The 13627-nt window shown below is 38.9% G+C and overlaps 1 protein-coding gene across 3 annotated transcripts in view; it reads left to right on the top strand.

Annotated features, from left to right (window-relative positions):
• The window catches only part of jak1 (Janus kinase 1), a 139837-nt gene that overhangs the window by 75012 nt on the left and 51198 nt on the right, over positions 1-13627 (top strand). For all 3 annotated transcript variants that reach the window (XM_063064132.1, XM_063064130.1, XM_063064131.1), the window contains exons 6-8: positions 2707-3061; positions 10799-10987; positions 12284-12441. In XM_063064132.1, the coding sequence (XP_062920202.1) occupies positions 2707-3061; positions 10799-10987; positions 12284-12441 (702 nt within the window). The remainder of the gene's footprint in view (positions 1-2706; positions 3062-10798; positions 10988-12283; positions 12442-13627) is intronic.

Raw genomic sequence — 13627 nt, 5'->3', positions numbered from 1 at the left:
ATAAAGTTACAGTGTCACTTTCTATTAATTAGATGTATTGAATAGATGAATTAGTTTAAATGACATTTCTTTAATCTCCAGTACCTCTGAGTTAATAATGCAGAGTCCCACTAACGGGAATGATTTACACAGTGAAGGCTCCCAGACTCCAAAAAAAAACTCTGCAGACAGATTGATATGATGAAAGGTTGGGCGTTTTATTTAGAACACATGAGAAACTGCCAACTGTAGTGGGGTACGCAATGGACAGTGTTTCTGTCCAGGGTTATTTATGCATGTCCAGCTTTTTACTGAACTGTGTTTGAACACATATCAGATGTACAATGGAGAAGAGCAAAGTCTGTATAATGGATAGCTAGTCTGCTGCAACAGTTTCCTGCCCGATGCAGGCTAAAACTGATTCTTTTTTTGTGGTAGATTTTATTTCAGTCTGCTTCCCATTACCCCGTATCACCCAGCTGCTATTGTCTGAATTGTTTCATCGTCAGTTCCATTTTTTATTATTTTAAGCCTATTGTGTTCCCAAGTGAAGATGGGAAATTAGAGCGGCCAATCAGCACCATCCACAGTGTGGTTATGGGTATAGCTGCCAAAGGGCACAGACAAAGAAGTGCTTTCCAAGTAGGCATCAGCTACAGAAAGCTTCCTTCAATCAGAGCTTTTATCATGGAGCTCTACAAAAAATCTCAGCCTGGATGATCTTGAAAGCTCTTCTGCCATATGAATTCAGTACAATTATTAGTCAGATGTATTTTCATTTTCAATTTCCAGTGGACTTTTAGTGTTACTTTTAAGATTGTCTTCATTTTTTTTCTTCTTCATTACAGTGAGGTAGTTCCTTTCATCCACTTGAAGGAGGCGTGTATGATTCTGTCTTCACAGCAAAATACCTAATTAACCTCCCAGATATGTAGGTGAACCAAGAGTGCAGTGAGTGGGAGGAACAGATGGAAAAGTATTAGAGTAGAAATAATACCTGGGAAATTAATGGGGCTGTAGGCTGACCAAATACCTAGAGCCTGATAATCTACATCCCAAGTAGTCAATGCACAGATGGTCATCCTTAAATTCTTTAGACTCTGAAGTGGTTCTGGAGGGTGACAAACAAAACCCCAGTCCTTAAAGAAAAAGAAGGGGGGCAAAGATCACTAATGTCAGAGGTACTGAAATGCTGGAGCCATTTTAGAGAAGCTAGTAGCAAAGCACTTTAATGGGATTAGAAAGTGTCAACATGTTATTATGACAGGAAAATCATATTAAACCAATCTATTGGAGTTTATTTTGAGAAGATAACAAGTAGAATGGATAAGCAAGTGGATGTGGTGTATTTAGACTTCTAATAGACTTTTGATAAGGCCTCATAGAGGTTGGTGTGATATTGAAGGTAATATATTAATCAAGGATTGAGAAATGATTAATATACAATAAATAGATAGTAGGAATAATCATTGCTATTTCTAGGTGGCAGGCAGTGACTGGGACCCTGCTATTCACAACATATGCCATTGATTTGGCTGAGGGAAATACATGTAATGTTTCCAAGTTTGGAAATGACATAAAATTGGGTTGAATGGAATGTGAGTAGAGGTGAGTGGAAAGGGGTTCCATTGTGACTTTGACAAGTTGTGTAACTGGTAAAATGATAAATAAAGCATGGATTAATATGAGATTAAACAGAAAGGCAGATGAGCTGAATGATGATAGATTGGAAAAGGGGAAGATGAAATGTGTCCTTGTACACCAGTGACTGAAAGCAAGCATTCAGGTGTAGCAAGGAATAGGGAGACCTATGACATGGTGGCCTTCATTGTAAGGGGTTTGCATACAGGAACAAGGCCTTGCTCTTTGGTCACACTTCAACTGAGGATTTGTGTACTGGTGCATGAAGATAGATTAGGTTGGTAGGACCATGATGCATGAAGATAGATTAGGTTGGTAGGACCATGAGGGTTTCCCCTGGATGCTTCCGTTTGTCTCACATTCCAAAGACAAGTGGTTGGTGGGTGGCTTAGTAACAGTAAAATTGTTTCGAGTGCTTGTGAGTAGTGGAATCTAGGAGGAGTTGTTGGGAAGATAGAGAAAATAAATGGGATTAATTTCAAAGGGTTCCTGATTACAGTGTAGACCTGTTCTCTCCTCTATGACTCTAGATGTGTTTCTTGATGCTTGAGTGGTCGAAGAGTTTGGAGGGAAGGCACGAACAGAGTATTAAAGTGGATAATCAACCATGATCATCATGATCACGTTGAAACTTGGACTTAAACTGAATGGCTTCTCCAGCCACTATTTTCTATGAAACTTGGGAGCGTAGACTGCCAGTACAAATCCGATAGTTTTTTTTCTTTTTGGTGCAATATTCAACAAGTGTGCAGAGGGGAGGGAACAATAAGTAGCATTCCCAGATGGAGATGGTTGCTGAGGTTGGCATTATCATAGAGTTCTTCCAACACTACCACTGTAAAGGCATTCCAATGCTTCTGGGATGGATTTCTATAGGGTTTGGGGCACTGTTATTAAACCTCATGGGATGTTGAATTAATTTGGACAAGAAGTACATTTTATAGGGCAATTATTGGAAGAGTTCCTTAAATCCAATTTAAAATAAAAGGGATTTGCCAAGCTAATTGCATTTTTTCCTTTGCAGAAACATCATTCAAGTACAAGGTAGCATGCTATTGTGAGGTGACACTGTCTTGTTTTTTTCAGTTACAAGAATTACATTCCCGAGACACTGAATTCAAGTATCAAACAGCGAAACATCCTGACCAGGTGTCGAATCAATAACGTCTTCAAAAATTTCCTGAAAGAGTTCAACAATAAGACAGTGTGCGATAGCAACGTATCTCCTCATGACCTCAAAGTCAAGTACCTAGCAACCCTGGAATCCCTGACTAAGAATTTTGGAGCGGAAATATTTAAGCCAACAAGCCTATTGATCTCAGCAGAAAATGAACGCTTGATGACCAGCTATGAGCCTATTGAGAAGGAACAGAAGGAGAAAGAACATGAAGTGATGATCACAGGAAGTATGGGAATTATGTGGAGACGCATACTGAAAGAGGTACTGTGAGTCATAATTTCTCATCTCTTCCCAGTACATTGCTTCCTGTATGAGAGCTGTTGTGGCAGCTCAGGAGCATACGTACTGGTAAAATATTCAGTTTAGAAACCCAATTGTCTGATGCCCACACTAGTCAATATCTGCCAAGTGTTAACGAAGTAGCAATGGGAATGGGTTGCTCCTTCACTCTTTTGTAGTTGCGAAGAATTTTATTTTAATTTAGCCACTCCCATTTTAATTGTTGTGACTAAATATGAGACTTTGAAAAAAAGTTTGTACTACCACTTCATTTCATGTGTTAGTTTATTTCTGTTTGCGCTATAATTACAGCTAGAGGGCCATTGGGGCTTGTGAGTGCTGTACATGAGATCACGTTGAGTGCAGAACAATTCGTGAGTTTTGGTGTCAAGTTCGAAGACCATTTATCGGTTGATGATGTTTTTCTTCAGTCGTATTGCACGGCGCTGAACAGGCTCTTTGGCCTACCACACCAGTGTGACACTTTGCTCATTCCCCTACACTAGGCCCATATTTTTCTGCGCCTTGCTGGTGAGGTGCCCACCCAAAATTCTCTGAAAGTTAGTAATTGTGTTTATTTCACCACCTCCACAGTACAATTTCAACTATTTTTGTGGAAAACAACCCTCCCCCCAAATCCCCTTCAGAATTCCTTTCCCTTGAATTTGTGCCACCTTGTTCTTGATATTCTAAGCACAGGATAAATATTATGACTCCTTGCCCGATCCTATACCTCTTGTGAGTTTTGTATACCTCTTTCAGGTCATACCTCAACATCCTTTGCTGCAGGGAAAACAAGACTAGACTATCTAATGTCTCACCAGAACTCAACTCCGTCAATCCAGGCTGCATCTTAGTGAATCTCCTCTCTACCAATTCTAGCACAATCACATCCCTCCTAAGATGTGGCAACTAGAGCTGCTCACTATACTCTAAGAGGGGTCTAACCAGTATTATGTAACATTTTTAATTTTATATTCTGTGTCCCACGCTATGAAGGTAAGCATACCAAATGGGTGCCTTTGCCATCCTTCCATCTGTATTTCCACCCCAGTGAACTATGGGCTTGAGGTCCAAGGTCCACTGGAGTGTTGTGCTCGGTTCTGGTTGTCTCATTAGAGGAAGAGTGTAGAAGCTTTAGAGAGGGTGCAGAGGAAATTTACCAGGATGCTGCCTGAATTAGAGAGCATGTCTTATAGGCTGAGCGAGCTAGGGTTTTTCTTTTTGGAGTGAAGGAGGATGAAAGTTGGCTTGAGTAATGTATATAAGATAATGAGAGGCATTGCTAGAGTGGACAGTCGGTGCCTTTTTTCCAAGGAAGGAAGTAGCTAATACAAGGAGGCATAATTTTAGAGTGATTGCATTATGTCAGAAACAAGAGAAAACCTGCAGATGCTGGAAATCCAAATAACACACAAAATGCTGGAGGAACTCAACAGGCAGAGATGCCCGAAATGTCAATTGTACTTTTTTTCCATAGATGCTGCCTGGCCTGCTATGGAAAAATATGTACAGCATGCTGAGTTCCTCCAGCATTCTGTGTGGGATTATGTCCGAAGTAGTTTTCATTTTAAACACAGAGTGGTGGGTGCATGGATTGTGTTACCAGGGATGGTGGTAGAGGCAGGTACCTGAAGGACGCTTAAGAGATTCTTGGGCACATGGATATGCAGGAGGGAAGGATTAGATTAATTTTGTTAAAAGGTCAGCACAACACCGTAGGCCAAAGGGGTTGTTCTGTGCTGTGCAGTTCAATGTTCGATGTCCCTCTGTTCATCAACGTTCCTTGTTGTTGACTGTAAATGCCCTGCCTCGATTTGACTTCCTAAAATGCATTATTTCCCACTTGCCAGGTTTGAATTCCAACTGCAAGTGCTAGCTCCAACTGTTCTTAATAGGTTTGCTTTTCCCATTTGTCCTTTACCAGATTTTGTGAGGTCTGCAATATTTAAATTTAACAGTCATTATTTATCAATGCTAGACAATCATCTAAACAAAGGGCTCCTCTTATCCATTAAGAATACACAAATGAAGAAATAAAATGCACTGTTTATTTGAATAGTAACTACATGCCTACATGAGCTTGCTGTAATTAAAGAAATGTAACACTCATAAACGGGTCTCCTGGGTACTGTCATTTTTAGGACTTTGCTTCCCAGAGTAAGGTAAGATTTGGGCTTTGAGAATAGAAAAATGAATAATGAATAAATGGACCCTGTAATCTTACTGGTGTGGAAGGTTGGTTGAATATAGCCTGCAAAGCTAATTCAAAGTTCAAAGTAATTATCAAAGTACATGTTTGTAACCAAATGCAACACGGAGATTTATTTTCCAGTGGGCATTCACAGTAATTACAAGAAACACAATAGAATCAATGAAAGACAGTTCCCAACAGGACAGTCAAACAATCAATGTTCATAGGGCAGCAAACAGTGCAAAGACAAAAAGAAAAAAACACAAAAAACGTATCAAAAATACATAATAAAAGACCCAATAAATTCAAGATGCTAAGTGTAGAAAATGCCAAAAAAAACAGAAACAATCCAACACATTACAGGATCTTGTAGCAGTTTTACGCAATCTGATTACTTACACAGGAACAATGAAGTTGCAAACATCGTTCATCAAAATCTTGCTTTAAAATACAAACTCAAAAATGAAATCACACCTTGCTGTAAATACAAGCCTGATCCAGTTTTAGAATCAGAAGACCACAAATTATAATATGACTGATCAGTTATTACAGATAAGACAGTCCATAATAACTCTCTGGATATACTAATACGGGATAAACAAGCAAGAACAACTTATTTAATAGATATAGCCATTCCAAGCACATATAACATACAGAAGTCAATAAAAACACCATAAGTATGCTGAATTAAAAGAGGAAATTGAAAGTCCTTGGAACATGAGCCAGGTGTATATTGTCCTGAAGTAATATCTGCATCTGGTATCATCCCAAAGGCATTACACATAGCATTAACCAATGAAGGCATTAAACAAACAGTAATATCTATGTAAATCTTCAGAAAGCCACAGTACTAAACACCACTAGAATAGTCCAAAAGTTCTTAGCAATTGACAAATGAGCGTTCTTGGTTATGCCCGTACCTCAGGTTTACCAACTTGAGCTGAGATGATAATAATAAATCAGCAAAATAATATTGAGAATATGAGGTGGAGAGTCCTGGAAAGTGAGTCCATAGGTTGTGGGTACAGTTCAATGATGGGACAAGTGAAGTTGAGTGAAATTATCCCCTTTGGTTCAAGAATCTAATAGTTGAGGGGTAATAACAGTTCCAGAACCTGGAGCTGAGGCTCCTGTACCACCTTCCTGATGGCAGCAGGGGGAAGAGAACATGACAGGATGGCGGGGGGCTTTGATAATCGATGATGCTTTCCTACGACAGTTTTCTGTGTAGATGTGTTCAATGGTGGGGAGGGCTTTAAGCATGATGGACTGGGCCATATCCACTACTTTTTGTTGGCTTCTTCTGTTCAAGGGCTTTGGTGTTTCTACACCTGGCCATGGTGCTCTTCACCACTCAACTGTAGAAGTTTGTCAAAGCTTTACATGCCATGCCAAATCTCCACAAACTCCTGAGGATATAGAGACTCTGCGGTGCTTTCTTCATAATTGCACTTACTTGCTGGGTCCAAGAATTTAAAGTTGCTAACCCTCTCCACCTCTGATCCTGGTGAGGACTGGGTCATAGACCTCCGGTTTCCAGCTCCTGAAGTCTATAATCAGTTCCTTGGTCTTGCTGACATTGAGTGAGATGTGGTTACGACACCACTCAGCCAGAATTTCAGTCTCCCTTCTATATGCTGATTCGTCACCACCTTTGATTTGGCCAGCGGCAATGGTGTTGTCAACACACTTAAATATGGTGGTATAAATTGATCAATGAAGAGGAAAAAGTAATTAGAATGAGGTTTGTTGGTCAAGTCATTTTTATTTGGGTTTAATATGAGTTCGTCCTAAACACTGCCATCTCTGTGTTGCAGTTTTCATCCATTTCCACTGCTTCGGCTCAAATTTACTTCTAATTAAGCAATACCTTAGTACTGCATTTCTTACCCCAATTCCAAATGCCTTATGGTCATGGGTCCTGTTTCAGTAATCTGCAGCCTTACCAAATTTCTGCAGTGTTTTAATTCTGTCCTCTTGTTCTTGAATTTTATTTCCTCTCCATTAGTAGATGCCAAGGCCTGAGCTCCAGTCTTTTTATCTGCCTCAAATTTATTTTGCCTTCTAAGATGTGTTATAAAACCCAACTCTGTCATTTGCCTAGTAGCCACAATGTGGGTCTTATGTTAGTTTTTGTTCAATAATACTCATGTGGGATGTCTTGGTATATTTTGAAACATTAAGGATAATAGAAAAAAGGTGTTTGTTGGCACTATATTGGAGGTGTGGAGTGAATGAGGAATTATATTGAATATGGTGTCTTTTTGCTGGAGCGTAATTGGGAAAAAATTCAAATTGGGAAAAGGTTTTGAGCTGTGCTATTAAATGCAGTGTTCAGCATGAAACAGGAGATGATAAGTGGCTTTGGAAAGATTTATTGTAGATATAATGTAGACATCAGACCCTAAAATGCCATTGAATTTTATTCTAAGAATATATACCTGTCAGTTTTCCTGTCTGTTGCTGCACGAAATACTCTTTGAACTTCACATCACTCACTGCCAGTTGCTGTTCAATCAAATAGTGTTAGAGTTGTGATTGAAATCCCTATTCCTAACTCCAGTCTACCAGGAAATAGCACTTTTATTTCAGTTAGTTGACAGTCCTTCACTCTATCGGTGCAGGGAATTCAAATCAGAACCATTGATCTCCAGATTCTCAGACTATTTCCATTTATTTTGATTTTTAAAAAAAATTTAAGACTGGCGATGTGCAGAATAATTTTGATATTTTTAAATGTACCCATTTTTGAAGATATTTGAAATAATCCTTGATGAATGCTTTGCGATCTAGAAAGATGGGGGGCAGGCAGGATTTATGGTAACGTAGTATTTTTCACTCAGGTTTTCAATGAAGTTTGAAAGGGTTTCAATGTAATTTCAATGCAAAGGAAAACAGTTTAGTTGTAAAGCTGACTTACATATACATACAGTAATTGCATACGTGTTACTGTTAAAGACTAGTTTTACCCTTACAATCTTTTACACAAAAGTGTAAACTTCCATACAACCACAGTGGGAGAATCTAGCCCACGGGAACTTTACTTGTATAAAGCTACTTAGTTTCTTGGTGTGTTGTTTGCAAGCTACAATTTTGAGGAAGTGGCAACTTTTTTTTTGTTGAAACCACTTCCTCTCAACTCGGCAAAGTGTTTTGAATACGTGTGTTTTCTGTTTGTGTGTATGTGTGTGTGAGAGAGAGAGGGAGGAAGAAAGAAAAATGCCACGTAAATAAAAACATTTGAGAGCATATTTCTATGTCTCCTAGATTATAAGTTATAGTGGACAAAGTTGGATGAACTGACCCTCCAAGAATATCAGATCTCTGGTTTTATCCTGATACATGCTGTGTGTTAGTGTTTGGGTTGGGCAATGAACTTGTGCTCTTTTTGTCTTTAAGCCAATAGAGCATAAAGCTGGGCTGAGTTTATACTGAGTGCCTAGCCCACTAGACACGTTCGCTTGAGACCTGTGCTCCTGCACAATTATCTGAGAAAGCTAACAGAATTTGACTGAAAGCCTGAAAGTATTCGAAGCAATCCTCCATAGGTCACTCCTGACACAGCCCCGCAGCATGTAAGCAAGCACTTACAGGTTTTGTAACCTGACATGTAACCAGCTGCAATATGAAGTAAATAAGAAAGCACAATGCCCTAGGGGAAATCCATTCACTGAAATGGAACTAGGGCTTTACTCTTTGGAGAGAAGGAGGATGAGAGGAGACATGATAGAGGTGTACAGGATAATAAGAGGAATAGATGGGGTGGCTAGCCAGTGCCTCTTTCCCAGGGCACCACTGCTCAATACAAGAGGACATGGCTTTAAGGTAGGGGATGGGAAGTTCAAGGGGGATATTAGAGGAAGGTTTTTTACTCAGAGAGTGGTTGGTGCGTGGAATGCACTGCCTGAGTCAGTGGTGGAGGCAGATACACTAGTGAAATTTAAGGGACTACTAGACAGGTATATGGAGGAATTTAAGGTGGGGGCTTATATGGGAGGCAGGGTTTGAGGGTCGGCACAACATTGTGGGCCGAAGGGCCTGTAATGTGCTGTACTATTCTATGTTCTATGTTCTAAATTAGTGGCATATGCTCCCCCTTGATACTTACTTTTACCATCAAGTATGACTCATTTTTTGTGCTTTCAGCTTCTGCATTTGACTTAAAATATATGAATCATTGAATTTACTGCAGACTGTCCAAAGGGAAGAACCATGGTCAATCCTTCCAATCTAGTTAGTTTATTTACAAGGAAACTCCATCTCTGCATAATACTTTACAGAGTCAGGTGCACTCCATCCTCTCATCATTTCATTTACAGTCATTCCAACCACCAGTGGTGCTAGGATCTCCATTCACATGGAACTTAACTCGGGCCCAGACCATTGAGATTGTCTGGATGGTGTTTGCATGTTCTTCTTGTGATTCTGTGGCTTCCCTGCTGTGTACTCCCTTATTTTCTCTCACACCTGAGACAGGCTGGTTGGCAGGTTAATTGGTTACTGCTGATCACCACTAGTGTAGTAGATGGCATGAGAGTTAGCTAGAGGTGTGAAAGCTGATGGGGAGGTAGGAGAGAATTGGTCATTGGGAAATAAGTGCACAAATGGGATTTCTCTGTGAGCTGACGTAAACTTGATTGGCTTCTATATCATAACAAAATATGAGAAATATAAATAGATTTCATCCTGCTTTCTTTCTCTCTTTCCTCCCTACAGCATTGGTTCTAGTTCCTACATATGCTATAAATTAAAAATATTGAAGAACACAAATTTAGATGTTACTGAATTAGTTAAAATGATAAAGATCCTGTTGTGTATTAGTTGAGGATGATTAGCAAAGTTCGAAGTGGATTAACATGTCCAATGCAGAGTGACAGACAGCAAAACAATTTTAATTTTGAACATTATAGCTAAAATTGTATATAACAAAACTAATTAAATAAGGCAATATAGATTATTCTACTTGCAGCCATACAATTTAATCAGAAATTCAAAGTAGTAGTAAAGAGCAAACAATATAAAGTCTAGCAAAAGAATCAAAGGTATCAGAAACTGTGAAGTGTTCACGTATGTTTGTTCTGAAAGTGGAAGGCTTAAGGAAATCCTTTTGGAGCATGCAAGATACTTAAAGGATTGGATATATGAATCCTGAAAATAATGTTTCAGATCCCACAGACTTTCGCATTGGGAAGCAGCTTCAAATATAAAAGTAAACTGATCAGGGATTTGAAATTTAAGTATTTTATGCAGGGAATTATGAATTTATTGAATGGATTAACTGAGGAATCAGTAGAGACAGATCATGTGAGAGAAAATGGAGAATTTGGAAACACAGTTGAGAGGCCTAATTGAGGGATTTCCAGTTTTGAGACTGAACGAACTGTAGCATTCTTTAAGCTGTACAGTCCAATTTGTCTTTACCACAGTGTGCCAATGTTGCATTTCTGGGAATCCTTCTCCTTTAACTATTAGCTGATAGTCAACATTTTGGGCCTTAACTTCCTCCATTTTTTCCTTCATTAAAGTCTGTAATGAATATGAAAGAGAAAAATAAATTGAAGAAGAACAAGAAAACGAACAAAAGCAGTAAGAATAGTGCAAGTAAAGGTGTTCAGAGTGAGAACTGGATTCAGTTTGCCGACTTCTACGAGATCACACACATCATCATAAAGGACTCCATAGTCATGATCAACAAACAAGAGAACAAAAAAATGGTAAGTTATTTAATGATCCCAGTTTTTCACTTTGTCTCATTGACATTTTGGGTTCCAGTTTGTTTATTTCAGAACCACGTTCTAGTCTTTCTTTTAACAAGATTCAGGCTTGTAAGTTTTCTTGAAAGATGACTGAATAATGATCTAGAGCAAACAAAATTCATATAGACTATTAAGGGATGTGGTGCGAAGGCAGTTGAATGATCTTGAAATACACATCAGTAAGATCCAATAAGGTGGCAGAAGAAGCTGGCGTAACTCGCTGACCTACTTTGTTGCCACATTCTTGTGTTTTTGTCTATCAAGTTCTTTTACAATTACGTTTTTCAAAGTGGCAGACTTTACATATGATCAGAGTATAGACATCTCACTGTGTGCATTGTACTAATATTGAGGCCATTTCTTATGAGGATATGAATTTGGAACTCTGGGATATTTTAATGATAATAGAATAGTATTGGGTGTTAATAAGTAATCTCTGAAATGTTTTTTTAGAGCCAATTGTTCTAAGTTTAAATTCAAGCGAGGATAATTCATAATAATTTCCTGCTCATTCAATGATGCTCTGCATTGGGCTTTGAAATATTTTCACTAATTTTATCAACTATTGACCAGCCCTGAACCGGTTACATCAAGGTCTTGCGATCTTCTTAGCGAGGTCCTTCTGACTTTCTGAAGCATGTCCATTGGCACCTGATTCCACAGATTTACTCATAACATTCCACCTCAGGGGTCTTCCACTCATTTCTGTCATCAATCACATACTTCGTACTGAATTCATAGCAAGACACAGGTTCCTCCCTGGACAGGGAAGGGAGACATATTTGACCACAGACATAATCTGAGCTGAGGACCAAGGACAATTCCTTTGATCTTTACAGCCTTTTAAAAGATTACCCAGTACATCAAGTTAAGGTTGGCAGTCCAATTTGTTGATGTAAAATTAATTTATTCCCAAGCTGAACTTTGTATATTGCCCATTTCAAGGGTCTGCTGCAACTGGCTGTGAAGTGTTATGTATATCATTTAGTCCAGCTTCGGTGCATTGCCAAACACTTGCAAATAGTAGAAACTGAGTCTGATGCAAGGGACAGAAAAATAGATTTATTTTCCCTCCCTGCCTGCACATATTGATAATGAGACACTGTTTTAACTTTGGCTAGCCCATTAGGCAGTGTGGACACAGCATAGTCAAAATTACTGCCAAAGGTGGTGCAATTAAATCCTTGAATTATCGGTAACATTAAGTTCTTTGAAAATTGTTTCCGTCACGTCTTTAATTTTTTTGTGTTTTAGGAGCTTGAGCTGTCTTGCTATGAAGAAGCACTGTCCATGGTTTCTTTGATTGACGGTTACTTCCGCTTGACTGTGGATGCCCATCACTATCTGTGCACCGACGTGGCTCCGCCCCAAGTCGTGCACAACATTAAACATGGCTGTCATGGGCCAATACGGTAAATGGAAAATGATGTATTCAATAAATATCAGTTTTTTTTATGGAAGAGGAGTAGAATAATTCTACCTAAAGCTCAGAATGTAAGTGCCAAAAGAAATATTATGCTGTTAAATCTGTACTCACCAAGGTACTGAAGTCAGCAACAATGTTCTCCAACTTCTCTGCAGAGGCAGCTTCCTTCTCTTTCTAGCTTCAGTGGATCAAAATCAAATTTATTGAACGCTTACTGAGTCTTTAAAACAATTCAACGGTTTTTAAAACCAATATTGATAGTACCTGCTCACTTTCAAAATCCCCATTCTTTCTAATTGTAATGGAGAACCAATCTATAGTACAGAATATTACATGAATTCCTCAGTTTTAGAATAGTTATCAGATAAGGAGCAGTTGGATTGCATTTTCACCAGATGAAATTTGGTAGCAATATTCAACCAAAAATGGGCTGTCCTCCATGGCCTAAATCATTTGACTGTATTTAAAAGTCATGAATAATTTTCACACTGCTACCTGTTACTTTTGCTCACCACATATTTAAAATGTTATGTGTGGCAAGTGAATGGGAATAAATTGTGTCTACATAGCATTTTTCACTTTAAAGAAAACTTCTCTAGATCCCCATGGGTCGATGTAGCATCAGAAAGTGGGAAATAAAGGTTTCAGCTTATTGAGAGGGATATAGTTTCAGAGTGTTGGTGATGTTTGCATGTAGTTAAGTGCTCAGTTATTAAAAGATGAGTTAAATTACTGCAATTCACACCATAAGACATAGGAGCAGAATTAGGCCATTTGGCCCATTGAGTCTGCTCCGCCATTTCATCGTGGCTGATCCATTTCCCTGTCAGCCTCAATCTTCTGCCTTCTCCCCATAACATCTCATGCTCTGACTAATCAAGAATCTAACAACCTCTGCCTTAAACATACCAAATGACTTGGCATCCACAGTTGCCTTTTGATAACTAATTCCACAGATTCACCACTGTGGCTAAAGAAATTCCTCCTCATCTCTGTTCTTAACTGGGCACCCCTCTATTGTGAAGTTGTGTCCTCTGGTCCTATACCACACACCATTGGAAACACCCTCTCCACATCCACTATCCACTATCCACTTTCAAAATTCTGTAGGTTTCAATGAGGTACCCCCTCATTCTTTCGAATTCCAGAACCATCACACATGCTTTATATGA

Source organism: Mobula hypostoma, chromosome 12 (genome assembly GCF_963921235.1).
Source record: "Mobula hypostoma chromosome 12, sMobHyp1.1, whole genome shotgun sequence".
NCBI lineage: Eukaryota > Metazoa > Chordata > Chondrichthyes > Myliobatiformes > Myliobatidae > Mobula > Mobula hypostoma.
Note: the sequence above shows the minus strand (reverse complement) of the source record. Positions and strands in the feature narration are given on the sequence as shown.